The sequence below is a fragment of the Otolemur garnettii genome, unplaced genomic scaffold, assembly GCF_000181295.1.
Source record: "Otolemur garnettii isolate 467f Iridium unplaced genomic scaffold, OtoGar3 scaffold00132, whole genome shotgun sequence".
Lineage (NCBI taxonomy): Eukaryota > Metazoa > Chordata > Mammalia > Primates > Galagidae > Otolemur > Otolemur garnettii.
Genome location: NW_003852527.1, coordinates 4,203,091 through 4,228,762, shown reverse-complemented (window position 1 = coordinate 4,228,762; position 25,672 = coordinate 4,203,091). Strand labels below are relative to the sequence as shown.

The 25,672-nt window shown below is 36.6% G+C and overlaps 1 protein-coding gene across 1 annotated transcript in view; it reads right to left on the bottom strand.

Annotated features, from left to right (window-relative positions):
- MMS22L (MMS22 like, DNA repair protein) overlaps nucleotides 1-25,672 on the bottom strand; it is a 134,353-nt gene that overhangs the window by 35,975 nt on the left and 72,706 nt on the right. The window contains exons 15-18 of the mRNA XM_003798217.2: nucleotides 9,319-9,512; nucleotides 4,395-4,545; nucleotides 1,880-2,031; nucleotides 960-1,102 (exon numbers count right to left, since the gene is read on the bottom strand). Coding sequence (XP_003798265.1) covers nucleotides 960-1,102; nucleotides 1,880-2,031; nucleotides 4,395-4,545; nucleotides 9,319-9,512 — 640 coding nt within the window. The remainder of the gene's footprint in view (nucleotides 1-959; nucleotides 1,103-1,879; nucleotides 2,032-4,394; nucleotides 4,546-9,318; nucleotides 9,513-25,672) is intronic.

Sequence of the window (25,672 nt, the reverse complement as noted above, 5' to 3'; positions counted from 1 at the left end):
TCATAGCGGTACTGACTGTACACTACCGACTATAGTAGTTGTTTCTATACTGGTGTCATAGTAGTATCAACTATATTCGTACTTTTGTTTTCATTTGTGTTTCAACTCCATCCAGGTAAACACAAAAGATATAAAGTCTCCATCTTTCCAATCACTACAAAATAAAGGGCTCAACAAAAATGTGTACTTTCCGTCTGCATTTACTATTACTAAATACTTTGGGGAATTAGATGACATCTCAAATTGTCATACAATTGTACTTTAACTTAATGGAAATCAAGGAAGAAATAATATTTATAGAAAAGTTGTTTTTGGTTGTACTTCCACTGCAGCTGATTCCAACCACTCTATAGAAAACTAAATCAAATTTTACTGTGAATAGCTTACACTAATCCAAACACATGAACAACCTCACTCAATTCTGTTCATAGATTCCTATGAAATTAATAATTAAAAATGAAATTTTGAATGCGACTATTTATTTTGGAGACAAAACAAAATAAATGGATTGGAGTTTAATGCCCCAAGCATACTATTATATAAAGTAGATGGTGCTTGTGCTTACACTGTTTGCTACAGAGTGGTAAATGTTAAGCTGGAACCAGGATGGATCCTTTACAAGGAAATTTAGTACTCAAGTATCTGAAGAATGTTGTGTTCAGCAGTGTCAGTGATAAGATATTTGTACAATCTAATTTAGCCTTGGATTAAAGCTTTTACATGGTATTTCTTAGTTTTATTATTCTTATTAAATGTAATTTTTCTGATGTCCTTAATTAAGTATAAAATTTTGTTCCTTAAATCATATTTTTCTTCCTCTAGAAGTTTATAATCACAGGTAACCAATAGTATAATTCAATTAATAAGAATTCATTTTATAGAAAAACATTAAGAATACTTCAGATTTTTCTGAAAAATAATAATTGATCTGGACAAATATACTAATAAACAAAAATTACCTCAAGGAAGAGAATAAGTGCTTTCTTAGGGTCTTCTGGTATGGGTAAATATTCAGAGTGAGCCTTTGAGAAAATACTCTTCACTTCTGGCAGTTTAAATAGTAACCTTGTCAGTTCAGTCAACTGTTTCATGTACTCTTTTTCTGGTAAAATAAAATAATACTGTAGCATTTATATTTGTTACATAAACTCATATAATATAAAATTATATACAAGAGAAGGGAATGTAGTTCATTTATGACATACTTTCTTTCAAAATTCAAATTTCCACAAAATTAAAGACTTGAATTAAGTTTCTCTCACTTATGCACATCCTACCCCCAAAAGTTATTCAAGTAAAGCCAAATGAATAAAATATCCAAATAAATTGGGAACATTTTTTCAGACCAGACTTCATGAAATTACCAAGTGGCCATAAACAATAGCTGTAGGAAATTGTATGCCCCACAGACAGCAGAACTGTATGGGAGATTAGAAAAAGGCACCTGTGTTACTCAATGATTAGTAGTCAGCAGAAGAAAGGCGAAATATCTAATATAAAATAGAAGAGAATCGTTCATAATTGGATATTTTTCTTTGTAGGGTATTCACAGGGTTATTGTAGGGTATCTGGTTATTACTTTAGATTTCCATTATTTTTTGTGATCACTTTCTTCATGGTAACAAAAAATAGCTTGTCACCTGAGAAGCAAGTTTTTGTTCTTGGGTTTCGAGGAAACAAGTTCTTTTATCTTTATAGCAGAGAAGTATGTCATATACAGTAACAGAAAAGTATTTTTAAAAAATAGGCTGCAAGATAAAGTTTCTGCTTATATTCATTCCTAATTATAAATCCATTTTGTATATCTTTTATTAGTTTACATAACAAATTACATAAACATAGGTATCACCATCTCTCCAAGAAAGCCCACAACACTTACCAACTACCTGCTCAAGATTCTTTTCAATGAACAAATCATCAGGCCCAGAGAGGTTTTTTATGTACATTTGCAAAACACAACGGATCCATGATCTTATGGTTAAGGCTTGAAAAGATACATAGCCGGAATTGGAAACTGTTTCACATAATGTGCTGAAAAACAGTTGACAGAAATCTTTTAAAAACCCAAACCACAAATGACAATGTTTCTTGAGTGTAAAGATGAAGATATAAAGAAAACCATTCCCCCAACTACTTGGTCTCATTATTTTTCTGATGATTATACTAATGCAGACATGATTCCTGAAACTGAGACTACAGATACCCTCTGGAAGGCATATTACACACTCTTATTTTCATTTGTTCTAATTTTCAACTTTTCCTTTTCCTGTCATGGCGTAAGTGTAGGCTTATTTCAAGGCTTATCCTATTTCTTATCTACATGACAAAATAAGAAAAAACATGGTTAAAATGAGAAAAGGGGCTTATAACTAGAAAGGTAAGATAATAATGAAGGAAGTGACAAGTAGAATAAAAAATGGTCGTCACTGATAAGTAAACGAGACGAGAGAGAAGTGGGAATTATTGGTACAGAAAAGCTGAAGACAGAACGTATTCTGTCTGCTGGCATTCCCATTCCTGTCCCATCCTTTCCTGTTCCCCTCTTCCATAGTCAGTCATTATTAAGCATAATCTCACACAAGTTCCAAAACAATGTCTTAAAATTTTATTTGTTTAAATTTACTAAAAATTTAATAAATAAATTTAAATTTATTAAAAAATTAATAAAAAAATTCTTTCTACAGGGGTGGTCTTAACCTAAATATAAAGTGTTAATGAACATCATACATTTTAACAATGTATATTTAATAAATCATATAAATCACAATTCTAAAAATGCTATTTTGAAATACTTTAAATATAACTTGTCATAAAAGAGTACACAATATTTAATAACATAGGCTGATTGTTTATTACATATATAACTTTCCCAAAGCTATTAAACACTTTTGTTTTTCAGTTTCTTCAACTATTAATAATACACTAACAGTATTATTATTTATTTATTGACACAGAATTTCATTCTGCTGCCCAGGTTAGAGGGCTATGGTATTAGCCTAGCTCACAGGAACCTCAAACTCCTAGGCTCAAGCAATCCTCCTGCCTCAGCCTCTCGAGTAGCTGAGACTACAGGTACCAGAAACAATGCCTGGCTAATTTTTCTCTTTTTAGTAGAGATGGGGGTCTCCTTCTTACTCAGGCTGATCTCAAACTCCTGAGCTCAAGTGATCCTCCTGCCTCAGCCTCCCAGAGTAGTAGGATTATAGGTGTGAGCCACCATATCCAGTCAATACACTAAGAATATTATTTTTAAGAAGAAAATTATTTCAAATATTTTCAGCAAAAATGTTTACTAAATAATATAAATATTCATTATTATTATAGAACTATTAAGCTAGAAAGGATTCTAGAAATCACCTCCTTACTTTATAACTAAAAGCCCAATGAGAAAATGTAAGACTAGTGACTGCTTAATGAATCTCCTGAGGAAATAAATTACCCGCCAACTACATTTCTCTTCATTTCCACTAACTGATAGCTTGGATAAGAACTGCATGGACCTCTTAGGCTTATATATTTATTTTATTTTCCCTCATTAATCCCTCTACCCTCTTTCTATTGTAACTTTATCTATTGTCTATTCTTTGTATCGAGGCTTCTCAGACCTCTTCTGCAATGTGGCAGCACGAGATACTTACAGGTAAGAAAGCCACTGTTGGCTGGGAGTTGTGGCTCATGTCTGTAATCCTAGCAGTCTGGGATGCCCTGGAGGGAGGGTCCCTTGAGACCAGCCTGAACAACACAGAGAGATCCTACCTCTAAAAAAAAAGGTAGGAAAATTACCCAAGTGTGGTGGTACACATCTGTAGTCCCAGCCACTCAGGAGGATGAGGCAGAAAGATTGCTTGAGCCTACGTATTTGAGGTTGTAGTGAGCTATAATGACACCACTGCATTCCAGCCTGGGTGACAGACCCTGCTTCAAAAAAAAAGGAAAAAAAAAAGACAAAGCCATTCTTCAGGTGAAGTACCTTGTTCATGACCTTACAAGAGTCAAATCTTTAAAAATCTAGTTATAAAAGGAACAATATTAAGTCTAAAATGGCAAACGGCAATAACATACCAGTGTTTTACAAATTCAGTAATAATGTCTGCATAATTTCTTTTGCAGTGGGTATTGTAGGAAGGTAATTTCAGGATACCAATAAGGTAGTCCTATAGAAACAATTTTGAAAGGGATAACCAAAAAAATTTCATTTTTAAAGCAGTCCACGAAACATAAGTTAGCTCTCCTACTGTGACTCATGTCAAATACTGATACATCTGCAAAACCCTGCCAACATGAAAATATAAGGAGTAAAGATCAATTTTCATCTGTGAAATTTCTTACCTTCCTAGGGTACTGATCTATAAGGGACTTGTGTTGATGTATATGCTTGAAATAAAAACACATACCTATTTTGCAGGAAATGACTTAAATATCTTGCTACAACTTGGGGCCAGATGATATCATCCCAACCAAAAAGTTGGATTATTGATATAACAGGCTGAGGTTGAAGATCTGATGGAGCTGTGCCTGGCATGTCCATTGCCAGCAAAGTAAAATCTAGATTTAAAAATGAGAGAAACTTACCGTGAGAAATTTGTTGAAATCTCTCTCCTCTTAAAATTATACAGTGATTTTTAAAAATACCAAAATAATAAAATGTCCTATTTTCAAAAGGAGAACAAAAAAGTAAAACTGAACTAAATACATATTGTCAAACAAATTTCCATAGCATCATCCAGATCTCCAAGAAAGGGTCTAGAGTAGTGACTTTCAACTAGTGTGCCACGAGAGGATCTAAGATATGCCATGAAAATTTTAAAGACCATTAATTAAATTATTTTTGAAAGACGTTCAAAGCATAGTAAGCATTTCTTACTATTTTTTTTTTTGGATTAACATAATTTAAGTGGGCTGCAGAAGTTTAACCACAGGTTCAAGTGAGATAAAGAAGGTTGAAAAATGCTCGTCTAGAAGCATTGGTATTATCATCATGGGTCTATAATGGGGTCCTCATGTCCCAATTTCTAAGCCTGAGGTTTCGGTAAATGTGCCTCTATCATTCAAAAGACCCATTAAAAAGATATTTGTAGCATCTAACTCTTTTCCAATTACAATAATGTACTTGCCACCTGCCACAGGTGAATAGTTCACTCTCAGCTCAACACTGGACATTCTCTTTTATTAAACAGTCATCTCCTACAATCCTTGACACCCCACTTCCTTCAGAACCCACAAAGTGTAGGAAATAGAGTTATTTAGTTAATCAAGTTAAATAAATCTACTTTATTTTGTGATTTCCTGGGGCTCCATCAGCTCAATTTATATTATATTAAGCTGCCAGTAAGCTCTAAACACTGTCTCTTGCACAGCTCTCTCAAAAGTGGCTATTTATTCTCCCATTCCTGTCATACCATTTGACCTGCAGTTAGGGAGTTTACTTGGTTCACATTGCTGCCTCTAGACCATTCTCCCTCCTTCTTCCCTGAAAATCCTAGCTTTGAATCTCATATCAGATGGTAACACCTCCTTGTTGGATTCATGTACTATGTCCTAATTCACTTCCCCTCATTCCTTGTAGACTGTAGCTCACTATCATTTTCTTTCATAGCATTCTTGTCATAATCATTTATTATTTTTCTTCCAGTATCATGAGTCTTTCAATTTCTTGCAGCCCTTCTCCTCCAGTGAACCTATACTTCATTCTACTTCAGCCACTCACTGCTATGGTCATACTCAGAGACCTGAGCATTACCAGTAACCACAATCTTTGTCATTTCACTTTTTGATACCAAACTGGCTTTCTCACTCTCTTGTCCTAGGGCCCAACTCCAACCATTCTTTGATGCCATCAGGCCCTGCAATCCACTGAACTTTTCCCCTATCCCTCCCAGCCTCTGTGCCTTCCCCTCCCTCTTCAAGCAGTTTGATGGCATGGTCCATTATTATCCTACTTTGTTCACACCACAAATTCCCTTGCTCCTTTCTTGATTTGTGTATTTCCCCCCGCCCCAAATTCTGCACTTTAATTCCACTCTTGGCTTTTTCCCCAAATGCACTTCCCCCTGCACCAGTGTAAGTGACTGAAGAACGGCACTTTAGATTTGTAACAGGACGGCATTCCTACCAATTTCCCTAGTCCACCGGAGGACTCTTGCATCCCTTCTCTTCACTCTTTACCAACAACCAGCGCCTTTCCCCCTTTCTTCACTTTCAACTAATGCCTTAGTTACTACTTTGCAGGGAAACAAGAAACGTCCAAAGAGACCTGCCCCAAGCTCCTGCCCCATCTCCCCAGACGCCTTCATCTAGGCCCACTTACTCTGCCTTCTCTTCCTCTACACTACAGGATGCCATTTTCTCTTGGCACTAAAATAAAAGTGACTTTCTTGCACCATCAAATTTTCCTTTACTCTGAAACATTCCTGTCGCATTCATTATAAATATACTGAAATTTCTCACATGTTGTTTAAAAGCAAAAACTCCTCTTTGACCCCTGAAGTTAATACCCCCATTCTTGACTCACTAGCAGCACTTCCTTGGGTTCCAGAGCACCACACTTTCTTGGCTTTCCTCTTACCTCACTCGGACTCCCTTTGAGTCTCCTTTCTTGTTTCTCCTTACTTTACAAACCTGAACATAGGAATACACTAGGGCCCAGTCCTCAAAGTTCTCTTACCACCTGCACTTACTCATACTCAGTTGGTGATCTCATCCAGTTTCATGGCTTCAAAGACACAGGCAGTTACCAAATTTATTTCTCCAGCTAAGACCTCTTCCCTGAACCCCAGGCTCATTTTCCAAGTGCCTACTTAACATAGTCGCTCAGATTCTAATGGACATCTAAAATAGTATGTCCAAAGACTCCTTCATCACATCTGCTCTTGCCATAATGTTCCTGATTTTAGCAAGTGGCTATAGTTTTCCTCTTCATCTATTTTGGTACCATATCTTATTCACTTAGCAATTTCCGTCAGCTCTACCTTCCAAATGCTTTCTTTACCTTCAGATGGGAAATCTCACCACTTCCTATCCCCTCCACTGCTAGCACTCTAGCCCAAGCTGCTCATTTCTGGGTGGTTCTAGTAGTTTCCTAATCAGCCACCCTGCTTCTCCTTCTGCCTCCCCCAAGTCCAGTCTCAGCCTAGCAACCAGAGGGATATTACTCCTCTGCTGAACACTTTTCAACAGCTTCCAATCTCAGAGTAAAAGCAAAAGTCTTTACGACAAGGCAGAACCCAGACCACCTCTCCACTCACTTGTGATGGCACCTCTGACTTCTCTTTCTCACTCCATGTGGGACTTCACTACTTCCCTACTGTTCCTCAAACACACCAGGCAGGCTCTTGCCACTGGACTTCAGCATGGGGTGGTCTCTCACCTCCTCTGCTCAACTCCAGTGTTACTCAGACCTTCCCAGCCACTCCATTTAAAATCACAACCTGCCTCTGGCCTTCACTATCCCCATCCTCTTCTATGTTTTCATCTTTCCCCCACAGCATTTATCACCATCTAATACATTACACATTTTGTTTATTTATTTTTTGGTTTCCCTACACCAGACTATATGTGCCATGAAACAGATGTTACTGTCCTGTTTTTTGCTGGTATGTCCCCAATGCCTATAAACTGGGTATTTGGTCACTTTTTTAAAATGAAGAAAATCATTTTCTCCTAAACTATCAAGTCTATATTTCAAATCAAGCCCACACACATTTTCCTTTATATTCATAGACATTTACTTCCAGCACAGACTAAACTGATGGGATTTTATTTTTGTTTAACTGACCAACTGTTGGGATGATGGATGTTAGAAAGATAAGTTTAATGACTGCTTTGGTTAAACTGATCAAACATCAGCATTTGTTTTCAAAGACATTTGTCCTATCATAATTCTTTAATTTTTCATTGTAAAATCTTAATTATGAAAGTGCTATCAGAATTCAACATTTTTTCAAATTAGTATCATTCAGATTGTGATACTATTACTTTTAACTTTTACTTAGATTGTGTTCTCAGTTCAGCTTCCTTCATCTATAGTAGGGTAAAATAAATGTTGGTTTAGATTTTAGGTTTTCAAAATCATTTCTTTCTTTCTTTTTTTTTTTTTTTGGAGACAAGAGTCTCACACCCTGTCACCCTAGGGTACAGTATCCTGGCATCACAGCTTACAGCAACTTCACGCTCTTGGGCTCAAGATATCCTCTTGCCTCAGTCTCTCAAGTAGCTAGAACTATAGGTGCCCGCCACACTGCCAGGATAATTTTTCTGTTTTTAGTAGAGATGAGGTCTCCATGTTGCTCAGGCTAGTCTTAAACTCTTGAACTCAAAGCAATCCACCCATCTTGGTCTCCCAGAGTGCTAGGATTATAGGCTGAGCTACTACACCCAACCTTACCATCATTATTTCCAAATACTTTAAGTAAACTTCATTTAAATACATGTAGTGATCATACTAATCCCTACCTAATCTAGTACTTCTGAACATATACTGGAAAAACGTTCCTTTGAGAAAGAATGACCTCTCCTTAGAGAACTGCATATATGTACATATATTCAAATTCCTGCCTATAATTTCACATGTTCCAGAGTCCTCTAGTCCTTAGGCTAATCATAAAATTAAGCAAAAATTACAATCTAAAATAGAATCCAGTAAAAGTAAGAATAGTAACATTCTACATATTCAATATCATTGTGATCTCATCTTCTTGATGTTGAAGTGGTATTCATTTTACATTCTTTTACTCTTTATAATTTAACTTCATCCTAAACTCACAAATCTCTCATACAATTTGAAAATAAACTACTTGAACTAGATGTGATCAAGTACTTGTTTACTTTTCAAATATTACATGCATGAGAAAAACTTAAGTACATTCAAAATTTTTAATATTAAAAATTATCTTTTGGGCTGGGAGCAGTGGCTCACATCTATGATCCAGCACTCTGGGAGGCAGAGGCAGGTGGATTGCTTGAACCCACAAGTTTAAGACCACCCTGAGCAAGAGTAAGACCCCATCTCTACTAAAAATAGAAAAACTGAGGCAAGAGGATTGTTTGAGCCCAAGAGTTGGAGGTTGGTGTGAACCAGGGCAACAGCTTGAGACGCTGTCTTAAAAAAAAAAAAAAAAAACTTTTATTTTTAGCAAATAATTTTATTTTTTAATACTAAATAAGCCAAAAGATTCCAATTTTAAAATAAGTAATTTGTTTCATCTTTCCGGTTGTGAAAATGCTTGTTACACTATAAGAAAAGAAGAGTTTACAGAAGAAACACTGACAAACTGCCTGCAAAAAGAGGAAGTAATTAGCAAATTAACAATTAGTGCTGACCTGCAGCTGCATCTGCAAGTTGTGAGGGAGGCACTGCCTGTGACATTCTCTGACTCTTCAAAAACGTAAAGAAATGTCTCCATAAGGCACTGGCAATCGCAGCAAGGTGGCGCTCTTTAGCTGACAATGAAGACTGCACAGTTAGGTCGACATTGTCCCTTTGAAGTTCCTGACACAGATGTTGATGCATACTCCTAAAAAGAAATAAAAATACAGCTAACATTCAACAAATGCTTACAAAATTCTTCTTAAAATACATTTGAGTTTTTTCATTTACACCATATGAAAACTGAAAGACCATTTTATATAATTAAAACCTTTATGCCAAGACATTATGCATTTCTGGTTATTTGATGGATGAATGATGGCATATTAAGCACCATAAAGTTAATGTTAATTACTAATGTCAACCATTAATTATATGCTTTTTAATATGTCAGATCCAAATGAGAAACAGGCAGCTTCAGAATGAAGGTCTGCATTTTGCAGCTCACATATGACAGTGATTTTACTTACAATCAAGACATAAAAACAATTTTGTAAAACCATTTTCTTCTCAGAGGTTTAGGACATGGATGTACCAAGAGGAAGGTGAGTATATGTGAGTTATTTATGGTGTTTTAAAATTTAAATCCTTTCCTTTTTAGAAAAGACAGAGACCTTGTGCTAGTATACAAACAGTGCCAGATACAATCTTAGAACGTTGGTCCAAAAAGATTCATAATCATTTTCACACAGAAGGCAAAAAATAAACAATAAAGTTATTCTTCATAAAGTAATAAAACATAATTCTGTCTCAAATGTAGATTTATCATTTATTAGCTTTTGTAGCTTAATTCAATTGAAAATTTTGTTATCTCCAGACACAACAGATACACATCTGAAAGAAATTGTGGTTACCAAAGTAAGACAGGGAGATATTAGGTCATTAAATGTGAAACATCTGATTTCAAATCAAAAGTGTAATTATATCTCAAAGAAGAAGCAGTGCAATTAATCAAAGTACACGCTTAAACTACCAACACAGTTTTGCCATTTGAACAGTGGCTAGTTTATATCAGCAGCAAAGAAACCTGAAGAGACAGTGGTGATAAAATCGTGGAAGGTGTTTGAATACGTTTCCTTGCAAGAAGTGGTCCAAAGCCTGCAATAGGTGGCAGTTAGTGCAAGGTCTGAAGATGAGCAGCATTGTTTGTGCAACAGGTGGTTGAGCATTGTCTTGCAAGAGGACTGGCCTGCCTGTCTCTACTGACCAATCTCAGCTGCGTGATCACAAGCATCTTCACCATGTTGTCCAGCTGGTTACAGTAGACATTGCTGTAATCAACTGACCAGGTTTCATGAAGCTGCAATGGATCATATCAGCCCTGGACCACCAACAGACACCATTGGCTTTTTTGATGAATATTTGGTTTTGGAATTAGTTTTAGCACTTCATCTTTATTCAACCATTGTGCCTAGGGCTTCTGATTACTGAAAATAATCCATTTTTCATTGCACACAGATGAAATGGTCTGCCTTTATGTTGTGAGAGCAAGGAAAGGCAAGTTTTGAGATTTCTCTTCTGTCACTTGTTTAATTCCTGCAGAACCCATCTATCTAGCTTTTATACCTTGCTGATTTGTTTCAAACAATCCAATATTGTTGGAATAGTAATGTCAAACTGCGCTAATTCACGTGTAGGTTGAGATGGATTTGCTTCCACTACAGATAGCTGATTTTTTAAGATTAAAATCACTAGAAGGGAATCTTTCAAACCACTGGAATACTGTGCGTTCATTAGCCACATCCTTCCCAAACCCTTCTGTGGTATTTCTGAGCCGTCTGCACTGCATTGGTTCCACATCAGAACTCCTATTTGAAAACAACATGAATTTTTGACTTATCCATGGTTTCCAAAAAAAATTGCTCTAAAAATAAATTCAAAAGAGAATCTTGAGGTAAAATGTGTGTTTCAAAAAATGGGGATGTATCTTCACAATAAAAATAAAACAAGAAGTATCAGAGTGAAATGTTCGAGACATCAACTGTCAAACTTAGTACTTCAGGAAAATGGACATTTCATACTTAATAAATAATAAGTAACTTCTTAACAAGGTAGAATAAAAGGCATTTAATGCAATGTACCTAGCAATTAATAATACACTTAAGCGAAACTAAATACACAACCAGGCTGTTATCCTGGTTCTGTTTATATTACTGCCAGATCACTGCCAGCAGAAGGAAATGCATGGATACCATATTTACATCTGTCTTTTTCAATTATGCAGAAAGCAGTAAATAGTAACCAACAGAAACAAGGCAGAGGTTTTCCTTCAATAGAAATGGTATTCCACTAAGAAAAATAATTAGTACTTAAAAAAATAAAGAACCATTAATTTCAATATTTTGATGGTTTTGAAAATTAGTTTATCTAGGGAAATGTGGATACCTGAAAGAACTATACAAAATATAAAACTGGTATATGAACCTAAGGAAATTCCACAAAAATATCAAACTGTTTGCATGACCACATCTTGGAACATTTCACTTAAATATACACAGTGAGTAAAAATTCTAAGTATAAATTATACAACATTAGCACTTTGTACCCCTTTCTGTTGGAATTCCTAGATAACTCCTGGAGCACTACTTAAAATTACTTGAAGTATGAAAAAAAAAGTATACAAAGGGCTAGGGAATATATCAAGCAATTCTCATAAAAACTAACCAAATATCTGCTATGTCCTCTTGATGTAAAAACCCGCCTGAGATGCTTTCAATTTGAACTCGTGGCTAGAGAACCATTTCAAATCCTTTAGCTTGGACTGAGATAAATAACAAACCACTAAAATCTACTTGGTGATGAACTCAACTGCTGTATCAACATAGCAAAGTTCATGAGGACATTTCTACATACCAGAGTTCAAATAAAATAATACCTACCATTCTCACTACCTTTATAGCTTTTTCAAAATATATTCGTTTTGAGGGATAATAAATTTAACTTGTTGTACTTGGGTAGAATGGATTTTGATATTTCTAAATAAGCCATTTTATTCACTAAAACCTACTCCCTAGGAAAGTAACAATTCTGATCATCCTGGATGTGCTAGAAATTCTGTAATTAAAAGTCTGACCACCTCTGTTAGACAGGTTAATCCTCTTTATAGATGATGAAGCTGAGAGCATGAAAAGTTAAACAATATGCCTAGAAGTCACATGACTAGAATAGACTGGCCCCACAATCTGAACTTTTATCTGACTCTGAAACCCAAACTCTTTCCTTACCTTCTAAGACACACACAAGTTCTACAGGATTAAACACTGATGAGTCCTCTTCTCTTTCTACTTGGGTTAAAGAAATTTCAGCAAGCCTAAGAAACGGAGTCAAGAAAGCCACATGTACCTTTGTCTGTGAAAAGCCCCAGGCAACATTAGAATTTTATAGTAGGAGACACTATAAGAGATCCCAGAAAACAATGTATTCATGGCAATCTGTAGTAATGAGAAAGGCCAACAAATATGAACCACCTTTATTTAACCTTGCCAAAATAAAATGTTGTGGTACCAGGAAGTATAAGTAGGAGTTGAGTTACTATAGGGATCTGAATCAGAGCTCTGAATCCATTAGGAAAAAATAAACACAAAACAACACAAAAAACTATTAGGCAAAAAGAAAAAAAATTTTTTTAAATTGAGACAGAGTTTCATTTTGTTGCCCTCAGCAGAGTGCCATGGCGTCATAGCTCAGAGCAACCTTAAACTCTTGGGTTCAAGGGATTCTCTTATCTCAGCCTCCTGTGTAGTTGGGAATACAAGCACCTGCCACAATGCCCAGCTATGTTTTTTGTTTAAGCAGGCCCGGGCTAGGTTTGAACCCACCAGCCCCAGTACATGTGGCCAGCACCCTACCCACTGAGCTACAGGCACCGCCAATTAGGCAAAAATTTAAAAGTTAGTCCAGGCATACTGTGCAGTGCCTCCCCTAAAAGATGCCTCAATGTACCTGTGTGTCCAGAGGAGATGAGCAGGGGTGGACTCATGAATGAATGTTGGCAATCGAGGCAAAGAGTTTACTATTTTAGTGCTCAAGGGTCTGTAACATAAAAAGCACAGAACCAACAATGATGGTTATAGTCACATACATAATGCCTTATTAAGGAATAAAAGGTCTCATAAGATGTAAGGAGAATTATTCAAATGAACTCTGGTCTTACAGAAAGAAGCTGTGACTCTGGAAAACCCCTGAGACTCAGTTTTTCATCTGCTAAATGGGAATAATGCTCTAGTATCTTTCATGGAGCTGCTAAAGTATCAGCTGACAGCCTTAGGTGAAAACACTTTATAGTCTACAGGCAAGAAAATAATGCAATACTGCTTCTAAATCATTTCTAGTAATGTTTTACATCACTAGAAAGACATAGGCTTTGCAGACAGACATGTCAGAGTAAAAATCCTGTTCTGCCAATTACTAGTTACTACTGTCCTCATCTGTTGCAAGAATTAAATAAAACATATCCAATATATGAAGCAAATATTACTGTTGGCCAGAGAATTAAAGATTGCTCATTGAGAATACATGTGTCAGACCTAGTAAATGTTTGACCTTTGTTAATTTAATCTATTACTATCCGCATTCTATAGACCAGGGGTCCTCAAACTTTTTAAACAGGGGGCCAGTTCACTATCCCTCAGACTGTTGGAGGGCTGGACTGCAGGCCCTGGGATGAGTTAGCTGCCTGGGACGAGTCGGCTGCTAAGCAGGATAGGCAGCGGCAGCAAAAACACCTGGTGGGCTGGATAAATGTCCTCAGCGGGCTGCATGTGGCCCGTGGGCCATAGTTTGAGGACACCTGCTATAGACAATCTAAGTACAGAGGGGATGAGTAATTTGCCTAGCTCATGCTGTTATAAGCAGCAGAGCCAAGATTTGAACCCAGTCAGTCAGTCTAGCTTCAGTGCTCCAACTCAGAATCACTATGCTACAGCTGCCTCAAAAACCATTTTACCACCCAAATAAATAATACATGTTTCAAATGTCACACTGCTGTATTCATTCATTCACATGCTAAGTTCTTAATAAAGGTAGTTACACAGTAGTATAAGAGCCAATCCCAGGTGGTACACCAGATGCATACACATTTAAAGTTTAATACTTCTGGGGGTGGGTGGGTAGAGTATTCGATAGGGATTCCAAAGGTCAATGATGTGTGATTAATTTTAAATTTTCCTATGGTCCACAACTGAGTTAATTTGCAAGACTGGGAAAAAAGAACAAATCAGAAGATCAGGAATCCCAGTGATAAACCTGGCAAACCAATTCTGCCTATAATCTTATGGTTTTATACAATACTGGTGAAGTGCTTAAAATGAGGTTGCCTGCTCCTGTCCCAAACGCAATGGCTATCACTGGTAGGAAAACATGACAATGAAGAGTGACCAACCTCAGAAATCCCCCTTATACTTTCACTGCCTTGTGTGTGTGTGTGTGTGTGTGTATACAAACATATGTATACATTTGATTTTAATTATTATCATTATTTTTTGGAGATAGGGTATCGTATCATCACAGCTCACTGCAACCTCAAGTCCCTGGGTTCAAGCAATTCTCCTGCCTCAGCCTCCTGAGTAGCTGGGACTACAGGCACATGTCATGATGCCTGGCTAATTTTTCTGGTTTTTTTGTTGAGATAGCGTCTGACTTTTGCTTAGGCTATTCTTAAACTCCTGACTTTAAGGAATCCTCCTGCCTGAGTCTCCCAAAGTGCTAAGATGATAAGAATGAGTCTCCACACCTCCCTTACACATACACACACACACACACACACACGGTTAACCACAGCTGACCACCTCCCTACACTAACCACTTCAAGTTGACCTAATTTTCATAGACCAGACATGTACCACACATACATATCAATATAGCAGGCCTAGTTCTATATGTTGACCACCTCTATATGCTGACCAGTTTGTTACAGTCCCTTGGTCAGTAGATTTACAGAGAGGTTCTACTGTATATTTTTCCAGATATAGAGCCTTTGCTCTGCTGTTCAGGCTGGAGTACAATGACATGATCATAGCTCACTGCAGCCTCCAACTCTTGGGCTCAGGCAATTCTCCTGCCTCAGCCTCCTGTGTAGCTGGGGCTATAAGTACATACCACCATGCCTGACTAATTTTTCTTATTTTTTTTGTAGAGCCTGGGTTTCGCTATATTGTCCAAGCTGGTCTTGATCTCCCAGTCTCAAAGTAATCCTCTCCCCTCCCCTTCCCAAAGTGCTATGTACTATCTCAAGCTGTAGCGAGCTTTATGGATAAAAATAAATCTTTGTATAGGGATAGTAAGTGATGGGGTAAGAAATTCAATAAAGTAAGAGCGAGTGGATAATAAGCCACAAAACCAGAAGTATAAGATGATATAAAGTTCACGTGTGATTTAAATAGTTAGCTAATTTAAATTGCACATGAACTTTATGTCTGTCCTATACAATATAATGTACAACTTAAAAGGAATATATAAAATAGCAAGGTGTTGGAGAATGAAGAGAAAGTAACCCTCTGGCAATGAACAATTTTTAAAGTAGCATTGGAAAGCAAAGTTACTCAGTGCCAGCCACCGTGTCTGATTTTAAGAGTACAAAAATAGTTAAGGAAGATCCTGGTGTTTTAAAATAATAATCAACATTTCATTCTAAAGGTAGTAAGGCCCACTGAAAGATTTTCAACTGAGGAATGGTAAAATGAAAGTGGTGCTTTGGGAAGATTAACCTAGAAATGGGAAACAGAATGAGTTAGAGTAAGAACTGACTAGAGACAAAAGAGACCAATTAGGAAGCTTCTGTGAACATCTAGGTAAGAGCCATGAAGGAAAAGAGCCAAGGGTAATTATTTGGCATTTTGTGATGGAGAGGTAGGAGCAGCCTGTGTTATTGCCAAATTTGGAGGGAAGGAAACTGAAAGTTAGGAAGAACAGCTAATTACTACAAAAAGAGAATATAATTTGATTTGCAAAAATAAATACATAAAATAAAATAACAATACCCAAAAAGTTTTTTTGAAATCTAAACCTAGAGTCCAGAGTACATTCAGACCCTGGAATCATTCTGCTCATTTTAAGAAACATGTCAATATCTAGTGATCACGGGAAGTTCTTACTGTATTAGGTGCTAACTATCAAATACCATCCTTGCTATCAAAGAATATATAGTTAAGTGCTTAGAGGTATACAAAGAGTTATTATATATCTTACATAAAAAAGGAACTATGGGTCCAATGAAGGCTTCTTGGAAGACATACAACATTGTCAATTACAGAATTTGTATTAGTTAATTGAAAAATAACATAAAAAATTTCAGGATAATGACATAATAAAAGTAAAGTGTAGTGACATGAAATATCATGTTATATAAACGGAATTACCAGAAAATGATAGATCAAGGAGAATGGTTAAAAATATAACTGGAGCATTGGGGCGGCACCTGTGGCTCAAAAGGGCTTGAGCATGCTTAGCCCTTATTAGCAAAACATAGTGCAGCAAACATCTCAGCAATCCCATATTATGTTGAGTATCTTTATTTTGTTACGGTCTCTGTTCTGGCCATTTATTCTGCGTTTAGGGGGATAGTTGACACTATGCCCAATAAGCTATAGTCCTGAACTTAACACAAGAATAGCTGAGGGTAAAGACTGCAGAGTAAGGCTTGGTTGCGTCCTTGGCATCATACCTGTAAGGAACTACAGGGAGACAGATGGCATAATTCAGGAATTTCTAAAAGAACAGAGGACAATCATCACCTGATTGTGCAACTCAATTACAAAGAGGTAGTCTACAATCTTGTACTGCTTGTATTCAGTTAGGACTCCCATTTCCAGGAACTCATCATCCAAATTTAATAGTGATTATGTGGGTACAAGAAATGAAAGAACGAGAGGCAGAGACTACGGGCTGAATATGAAACTGGTCAGTCTCCAGGCTTATGCACTGCCAGAATTTCATGTGGGTATGATCATGAGTTAAGATGCAGGATCTTGGCTCAGTGCCTGTGGCTCAAGCGGCTAAGGCACCAGCCACATACACCTAAGGTGGCAAGTTTGAATCCCCAGCCCGGGCCTGCCAAATAACAACGATGGCTGCAACCAAAAAATGGCCGGGCGTTGTGGCGGGTGCCTGTGGTCCCAACTACTTGGGAGGCTGAGGCAGGAGACTCGCTTGAGCCCAGGAGTTGGAGGTTGCTGTGAGCGTGATGCCATGGCACTCTACCCAGGGGGATAGCTTAAGGCTCCGTCTTAAAAAAAAAAAAAGACGCAGGATCTTTGTCCTCGAAGGTCACCTCAGAGGTGAGATATTCTCTGTACATTCTCACAAAGATATGTACACATTTCTGATAATATATCTAAAGTTATCATACTGGTCATTTGGGATGTCGAATATAATCCTCTTCCTCTTCAGTGGTAAAAGAAAAGCCCTATCATTGCTAAGTGAGCTAGCACTCATGGACTTACCTGTTGTGTGCAGAATTCTCATGTAAGGAAAAGGAGGCAGGAGAAACCTTAAGATAAAATTTTTAAAAAGAAGAAAATATGTGTATTTATTCTCAATATAGACAACAACGTGAATAGAATATTGACAGAATATGCTTCAATTTTGGAACAGAGACCTGGAGCCAGTCAGCAATGGCAACATTAAACAGACCCGACAGTCTTTAATTTTCTTCCTCCTTTTGCTCCTTTTTCTCTCAGTCTTGCTTTGGCTTTCCACCATTTACTGAATACTGTATAGTTTTTACAATATGGCCATTCTTTGACATTCTTGAATCTGGGGGATCTTGTGACTGCTTTGACCAATTGAGTACAGCAACTTACCACTATGTTTTGGCAATAAACGACCATGAAGCTTCTGCCTTGTTGCTAGGAAAACTTAAGAGTCCAAGATGCCAGCTAACCCTGTCCTCCATATTCAAGCTCAGATACTACATGTTGTTAGTTAAGAAGTCATCTAGGACCTGGATCCTGTAACTTCAACTGCCAGTTACCCCAACATTGAATCACTCTACCTGAGGCCTCGTAAACATGGTGGAATACATAACAGGTGTCCTTGGCTTTCTAGATCCCTGACCTACAGAATCTGTGAGCATTTAGGGGTTAGGTTCTGGTGAGGTTTCACGCCACTATGTTTTGACATGGTTTATTATGTTCTAAAGAGCTTACACCAAGCACTACAGAGAAATCAGAGAACTGAAGATAAAACAGATGCAGACCTGACTTCAAGGAATTTACACTTGGAATGGGGGTTGGGGGTGAGGGGGTTACAAAATCCATATCAGAAATATAACCAACGGGTAGCACAACTAATATGGAAAGCCAGACTTAAATAACACAGCTATGTTTCAAGCCTCCTAAGAACCATTCACAAAACCCTGAGAAATTCTGGACTAGTTTTAAGACAAATGAATGACAAAGATAAGGGTCATTTGAAGGAAAACTATTTTTCTACCTATCTAGCACAGAACATCTATATCAAGCATATGCTGAGCCACTTTATGTATACTATCATATTTACTCTAAATAAATTACACTTTCTTGCTGCTTTCACATTTCATTAATAATTGAAAGCTTGCTTTTTAACCAAGTTATATTTTAGTTTTCCCTAGATGTAAGGTATTATATTTATAAACCTCTGGAGACCATCTTTTAAAGCTAATTAGTAACTATCCTCCAAAAACTAGCTTAGCTCTCAGCATCCAGCATTCTGCAGTCTCTTCTAAAAAAAAGCAGCACACAGTCAGTATAATTCTTTCATGACAGTTGCAATCATTCTATCACAAGGTACTATATGTGCCTAGTTGCTATATGTGGGGGATGTGCTTTGTTTCAAAAGAATTCAAGAGTCATTTTATTAAAGGTAAACACCCAAACATTTCAAAGTCGAATATTTCACAACAAGTAAGCTAGGTCTAAATTCCATTTTTGTGCATTTTTCCTAATTGGTGATAATAAATTCCAAAGAAGACAGGGTCTAATGGTAATGCTGAATGATTATTAACTACATCAACCCAAATGTTCCTGTCACAGTGAAATTTGCTCTATAATTTACCTTAATGGACTAGGTGTATCAATAAATATTGAAAATGTCTAGTCTTTTACCCCCTTCATTTAAATCAAATCCAATTTTATGTCAACAGATTCTACCAATGTATAATTGGTAGCTAATGCATTGAGAAAAGTAGTGTTCTTTGCTAAATAATTTCTCTAAAACCTCTTAAGCATCCTGCATCCTCAGTATTTCTCTCACACTCAAGAAATGTAGTAAATTACACAACCAGAATCTAGTGACCATTGCCAATTGTGTTAATGGATGCAAAAACCTCATCATCAATCCCAGTAGTGATAATCTGTTTGGATCTCAAATTTTAGTCAAGCAAAAGAGCCAAAAATTACCTAACAACACCTTAAAAAGAATTATCTTTGTCAAAAGTACAGCCAAATTCTAATAGAAATATTAGCTCAGTCACTGTTATGATGTTGAACTAGGGTACATGAATAACCTTTAGAAGTCTGTAAACGCCTTTAAATGATGTATAAAGCTTTGCGTATAAATGTATATAGATGCCATCCCTTTTCTTTTACCTCTACTCCTTTATAAACACATTCTTCTACTTATAAGCTAAAGACAAATGCTTTTTCTCAATTTCTCTCTTTGATGTCTCTTCATTTTCATCTTTCCACCTGGTGCCACCACTGTCCTGAACAACCCACCTGGTAATTCTGTGTACCAAATGCACTAACTTAGAAGGAATGCTTAATCTGAATTCTATATAGAAAAAGCAGTGACTATTCAATGTTCAAATCAAACATTAAAATCATCAAAAATAAAACTTTTTTGAACAAATCTACATTTAACAGTAAATAAATTTCTTAATTTTAAATTACAGCCTTCCAGATATTTAGTTACACATATCATAAACACATCTCACTAGAGATTGATACTTACATTTACTATAGTTCTTTGAAAGGCAGGAAAAGATAGAGGGAGAAAAGTTTTCCTAAAAGATTATCCATTGAGTCAATGATCTGTGGGGTTTACTATAAAGCTCTATTATTAGGGCTGAGAGCCTCAAAGGCTTTTATTACATCGCTAATTTCTTTTTGCAAGGCTTCAGCAAATGAACCGATTTATCTGGTTCTGCATGCTTAGGGCTTGATGCATGCTATTTGTACATGACAGGTTTCATCTGCGTAGTACCACTGATAACACTTATCTGCACATCAAAAAAGCTCATCTCCTGATGAAAAAAAAAATCATGCATATGCTGGGATAAGAAATGTTAAAGTGGTGACTAAAAGATCTGTGGTATCTTATAAAATGGAACAAAACTACAAAAAAGATCATCAACTGAGTATGAATGTGCAACAGTACTACAGGACCAGACACAATGTTTACATGATAAAGTAGCAGGGCTTTGTCAGCGTCCTGTTAATTTTAACTAGAAATAGGAACAATTAATTTACTTTTAAATAAGAAGAGATGAAGTTTCATAAAGCTTTCGACCAAAGCAACACATATTTCAAAATAAATTTTAAAAACAGTACCCAATGTTTATAATTACCTATAGAAAATTAATCTCCGAAAGTTACTCTTATGGGAATAAAATGTTTAGATTTACTGTTGCTGTGGTTCACATTTAAAAACCTCTGATAAAGCTGAAAGTCCTTACAGGAAAGTACATTTAGAGAACATAGAAACAAAAAGGTAACTGAATGTAAAACTGCTTTCCTTTCAGAAATGATAATCAGCTTAAAATCATCTGCATAAATGACTTAGAAGGCGGGCACAGGCTACATATTTGAATAATAAGGTATTTCTAAATGCGATATATAAGACATTCTTTAAAAAAATCAGTGTTTTTATGAAAAAGGTATACATCAAGTTAAAGGGTTTTTTCCTATAATCCATCATCTTTCGGAGCATGAGGCTACGTTAGGCTCCAATCACCCCCTACTCTTACTCTGACCAGCATTTGGTAATATAGACAGTGGAGCTAATTTTCTGTCATTCAGGAACAACTGCTAGATCACTAAACTTGTATCATCATCACCCCTGAAACACTGTAAAAATCACTGTTAGAACCAACGGTTTATTAGATCAAACCCACCATCAACAATGTCGACTCTGTCTGGTTGTGTTAACAGGAAAATGTTTTACGAGTTCTAACACTGGGCATGAATTTAACTTTCAATACCAGCTATGCTATAAAGTCGTGAACATAATTTATATGATGACCAGCATGTGTGGGAAGCAATATCTAGGTGAAACTTCTCACAGTCTGACAAAATGCTTTGATTTGCACCATTGAGATGACTGAGCAAAGGGAGTTTAAGCAATCACCACCAACACCCTTTATCTCCAAATGCACTAAAAATTTATTACTTTATGAGTACAACCTATTGCTTTAGAGCCTAGCTTGATAGAATAGAAATGATTAGATAAATATTACATTTTCAACTGGTATTCATCTTGTCCATTAGGTTTAAATATTGGGCAAACTAAATGTTTAAGATAAACATCAGTCTTAGCTGATTCCATCATACAGTACCTTTAGAAAGCCTCCAAATGTTTCCTTAATAACATTTTTTGTGTTTTCATATAGACGAGGACACATGCTCATTGCCAATTAAGAGAAAGTAAATCAAGAGATCACTGTACTCTTCTAAAACAGTGTATCTTTGTCTCTTACTTAGCACTTAATATAAATGACAATATTTTCACATCTATTGCTGTATACGGGGCAACGGAGTAATAACTCAAGCTGGAAGGGACACTGAGCCCAGCCACCGATTCTGCACAACAGTTTAAATATTCAGGCCTTCCTAAAAATTTTTAAATTAGCATAGATTTCACCTTCTTGGATTTTTCCAATAGTAACTCCTGTGCACCCTAAGAGAAGGTGTTTTCCTGGCAACATCTCTATCCACTTGCTGAAATTATGCACCTTAAAAGATGGCAATGGATGTTTCACATCTATAGATACAGAGCAAAGCTACATTACTGCAACACAACTTTTAAATATCCTTTCTAGCATCGTAGGAGGAGTCCTACGCGTATAACCTTTAGTGCCTTTGGGCTCTGAGCTCCTATTACAGCCTTGACTAACCTAATTCAGTGTTACTTTCTGTTTTCTAATTTGGTTTGATTAGATACTACAAAGTAAATAACACCATCTCCAGTTTGGTGATGAGAAAACAAATTCAGAGTTTAAATAACTTGACCTCTATGAAATGGAAATGGAACTGTAACCTAGGTCCATCTAACTTGAAAACATTTTCCACTATATGTTTAAACCATCTTTGTTCAAGATCCTACTATAATTGTTAAAATTTTATGGCTTGGCGCCCATAGCATAGCATGGGCGTTGTGGTGAGCGCCTATAGTCCCAGCTGCTTGGGAGGCTGAGGCAAGAGAATTGCTTAAGCCCAAGAGTTGGAGGTTGCTGTGAGCTGTGATGCCATAGCACTCTACCAAGGGTGACACAATAAGACTCCATCTCAAAAAAAAAAAAAATTATACCTGTAGGTTTAAAAAAAGTACCTAATAGTAAAATAAGACTAAAGCACAAAGAACTATTCACAATTATTTTTAAGAGGTATATATTTATAATACTCCTAATCATTAGCCTGTATTCATTAAAGAAATATACTACTAATCAAGGGATCACCAGGGGAAACGACTATTGGCCATTAATGTTGGAGGCTGAGTTCTTTTCCTTAATTAAGGTTTTCATTTTGTTTCCATGCAATTTGCTTGCCATACTGAAATAAATAACTGCTTTGTCTAAAATGGATATAAAGCAAAAATTTGCTATTTAGAAACAAATCATTCCACATTCCATATACAAAGTTCTTTGTTATCATCACTCTTAGAAGAGATTGCAGCATTGAACTTGGAACACATAACAAGATCTTTTAAGCTGTCTCTTGTTCTTCAAAAATTGAAACTAGAAAATCCCACTTGACTAGAAAGGCAAAAAAAGGAGGTTGTCCCTTCTAGGGTTAACAGATGCTTTTTGTAAGATTAACCTTTTACTCACAATAGGACTGGTTATTGGTTTTATTTTTTTACTGCCTTTAACTCAGGTAAAAATCAATATACAGTGAGACAAAGGGCTCTAGAGGGTCTGGCTACACCAGCTTTTGGTTTGGCTTCTGCACAATTCTACAACATGCTGAGGCTGGGAAGGATTAGCTTGCTTGTGTTGAGTAAACCGATGATACTCAATAAACAGTTTCTGTTGTAAACCCCTTAGGACGTGCAAAGCCACACTAGTTGGCAATAGACCAGATAAGCTGCAGAACCAGCTGTAATCTCATTTAGACCTGAGCTGATCCTCCTGTCCTTTCATTCCTCAGGATCAAAGCAAACCACCGAGGAGGCAGCTGTATTATAGCAGCTCTGCTCACTGGATGCAGCAAACATTTCATAAATTCCACTCCTTGAAGCAAGTCTCAACCTAATCTACCCAGAGCTGGGACAATCAATGAATTTCTGAATTCATTAGACTGATTATTACAGGGTAACCATTTTTTCTTTGGAAAAAAATGTGATGATAGCAGGCCAACTGTACATTGCAGCTGGTATTTCTGACCATCTCTTTTTCCTAGATGGGACTAAATTTTCTCCCAAAAGATCAAATAAAAATGGGTTAAAACTACTTATTGCATTATATTTAATGCATATTAACCCGCAAACAATATATGATGCTAAATTCCTCCAAATGTTGTAGCTGACCACCACTTACCTGCAGCCACACTTTTAACAGTGGTCCATATCTTCCTAAGTGACAGCACCATACATTGGACAAAAGTGATGCTCAGAAAAAAATTTTTGAAAAGGTTTCTATAGCTCATTAGAGAATACTATTTAACATTTATTTACAACTCTTCCATAAAACAGAACACAATTTCTGAAGAGTTCCAAACTGACAGTGTTAGGTGTTTCAAAATAAGTCAAGGATTTCATCCCCACTGCTCCTCTTCAATACAACTGACACTTCTCATTTTACTGAGAATTTTCTTTAAAACAAATCTAAATTTCAAATTATAAAGCTTGAGAAAGTGTTCACCACTCCCAAATTTAAGAGTATACTGACTGGATATATTATGAGCACTGAAAAGGCAGGTGCTGGGTATCACACCACAGATAACCCTAAATAATAAACATGAAATAAATGAAACTGGAAACAGATGGGCAGAACTGTAAAATATCAGCATTTAAAAAGGTGGCGTAGCTTCCCAACGGAGGCTGAGGGAGGAGGGTCACCTGAGCCCAAGAGGTCCAGGCAAGCCTGGGCAAGCTAGTGAAATCTTGTCTCAAAAATAAATAATGAGCAACTATAATCATAATTTAATGCTGAATGAAGGTTGAGAGGAACCTAAGGGAACATAAAACAGAGAGATGGCAAAGATTTTTTTGTAAATATAATTTTGGGCTTCACAATGTCACATGTTCTCTTTTAAGAGGCAGCCTCACTATACTGTCCAAGCTGAGTAGCTGAGACTACAGGCGCACACCACCACTGCCAGCTAGCATATTCTTACTGTTTTTACAAACTTTTAAAAATGTTAAAAATATTCTTAAGCTCCATGGTTGTACAAAACAGGCCATAAACAAGACTTGGCCAGCAGTGTCTATTTGCCAGCCTTTTCTAGTCCTAACTACTCCTTTACAGATGAGGACACAACCCTTCAGCACATGAGTTGTTCTGCACATCTGAGCAGCAAGTGTCAGCATCAGAATTCAGATCTCCCGAGTCCCTCTGCGTTCATCTACCATCGCCTGACCTTTATCCCAATACTACTGCTGTAACAAAATGGTTGAAGGTTCTAATATAACTTAGAAACACTTGAAAAAGCTATACTGAAAAGCACATGCAGAAACAATTATAAGCAAAATGCCTGGGACGTGTCAGTGTAGATAATATACTAAGGTGACCACATGCTATCGACTGACCCAATCATTTCCAAATGCTACATTTAATCAATCACCTTCTTTCCAATCCATTCTTCAGACATACAAGAGTCCCATTTCACATAACACAAAGTAACAGCAAAAGTTGATAAATATCAAAGCCTTAACTCTTCCATTATTTGCAAAATCCTGATCTTTGTAATAATAACACCACAATAGGAAACTGCAAAACTGTGCAATTATACTTTAATTGTATTGTGAGGCATGCATTAATCACAAAGTTTAAGTACTAAGGATAGAATTATAATAATTCTGTAAAACAAATTTAAGCTAGCTAAGTAGGTCAGAACCACTAACATGCAACAGGAGACCTCTGGGAATTTACCGGTTAATGGCTATTTATGTGCAAAT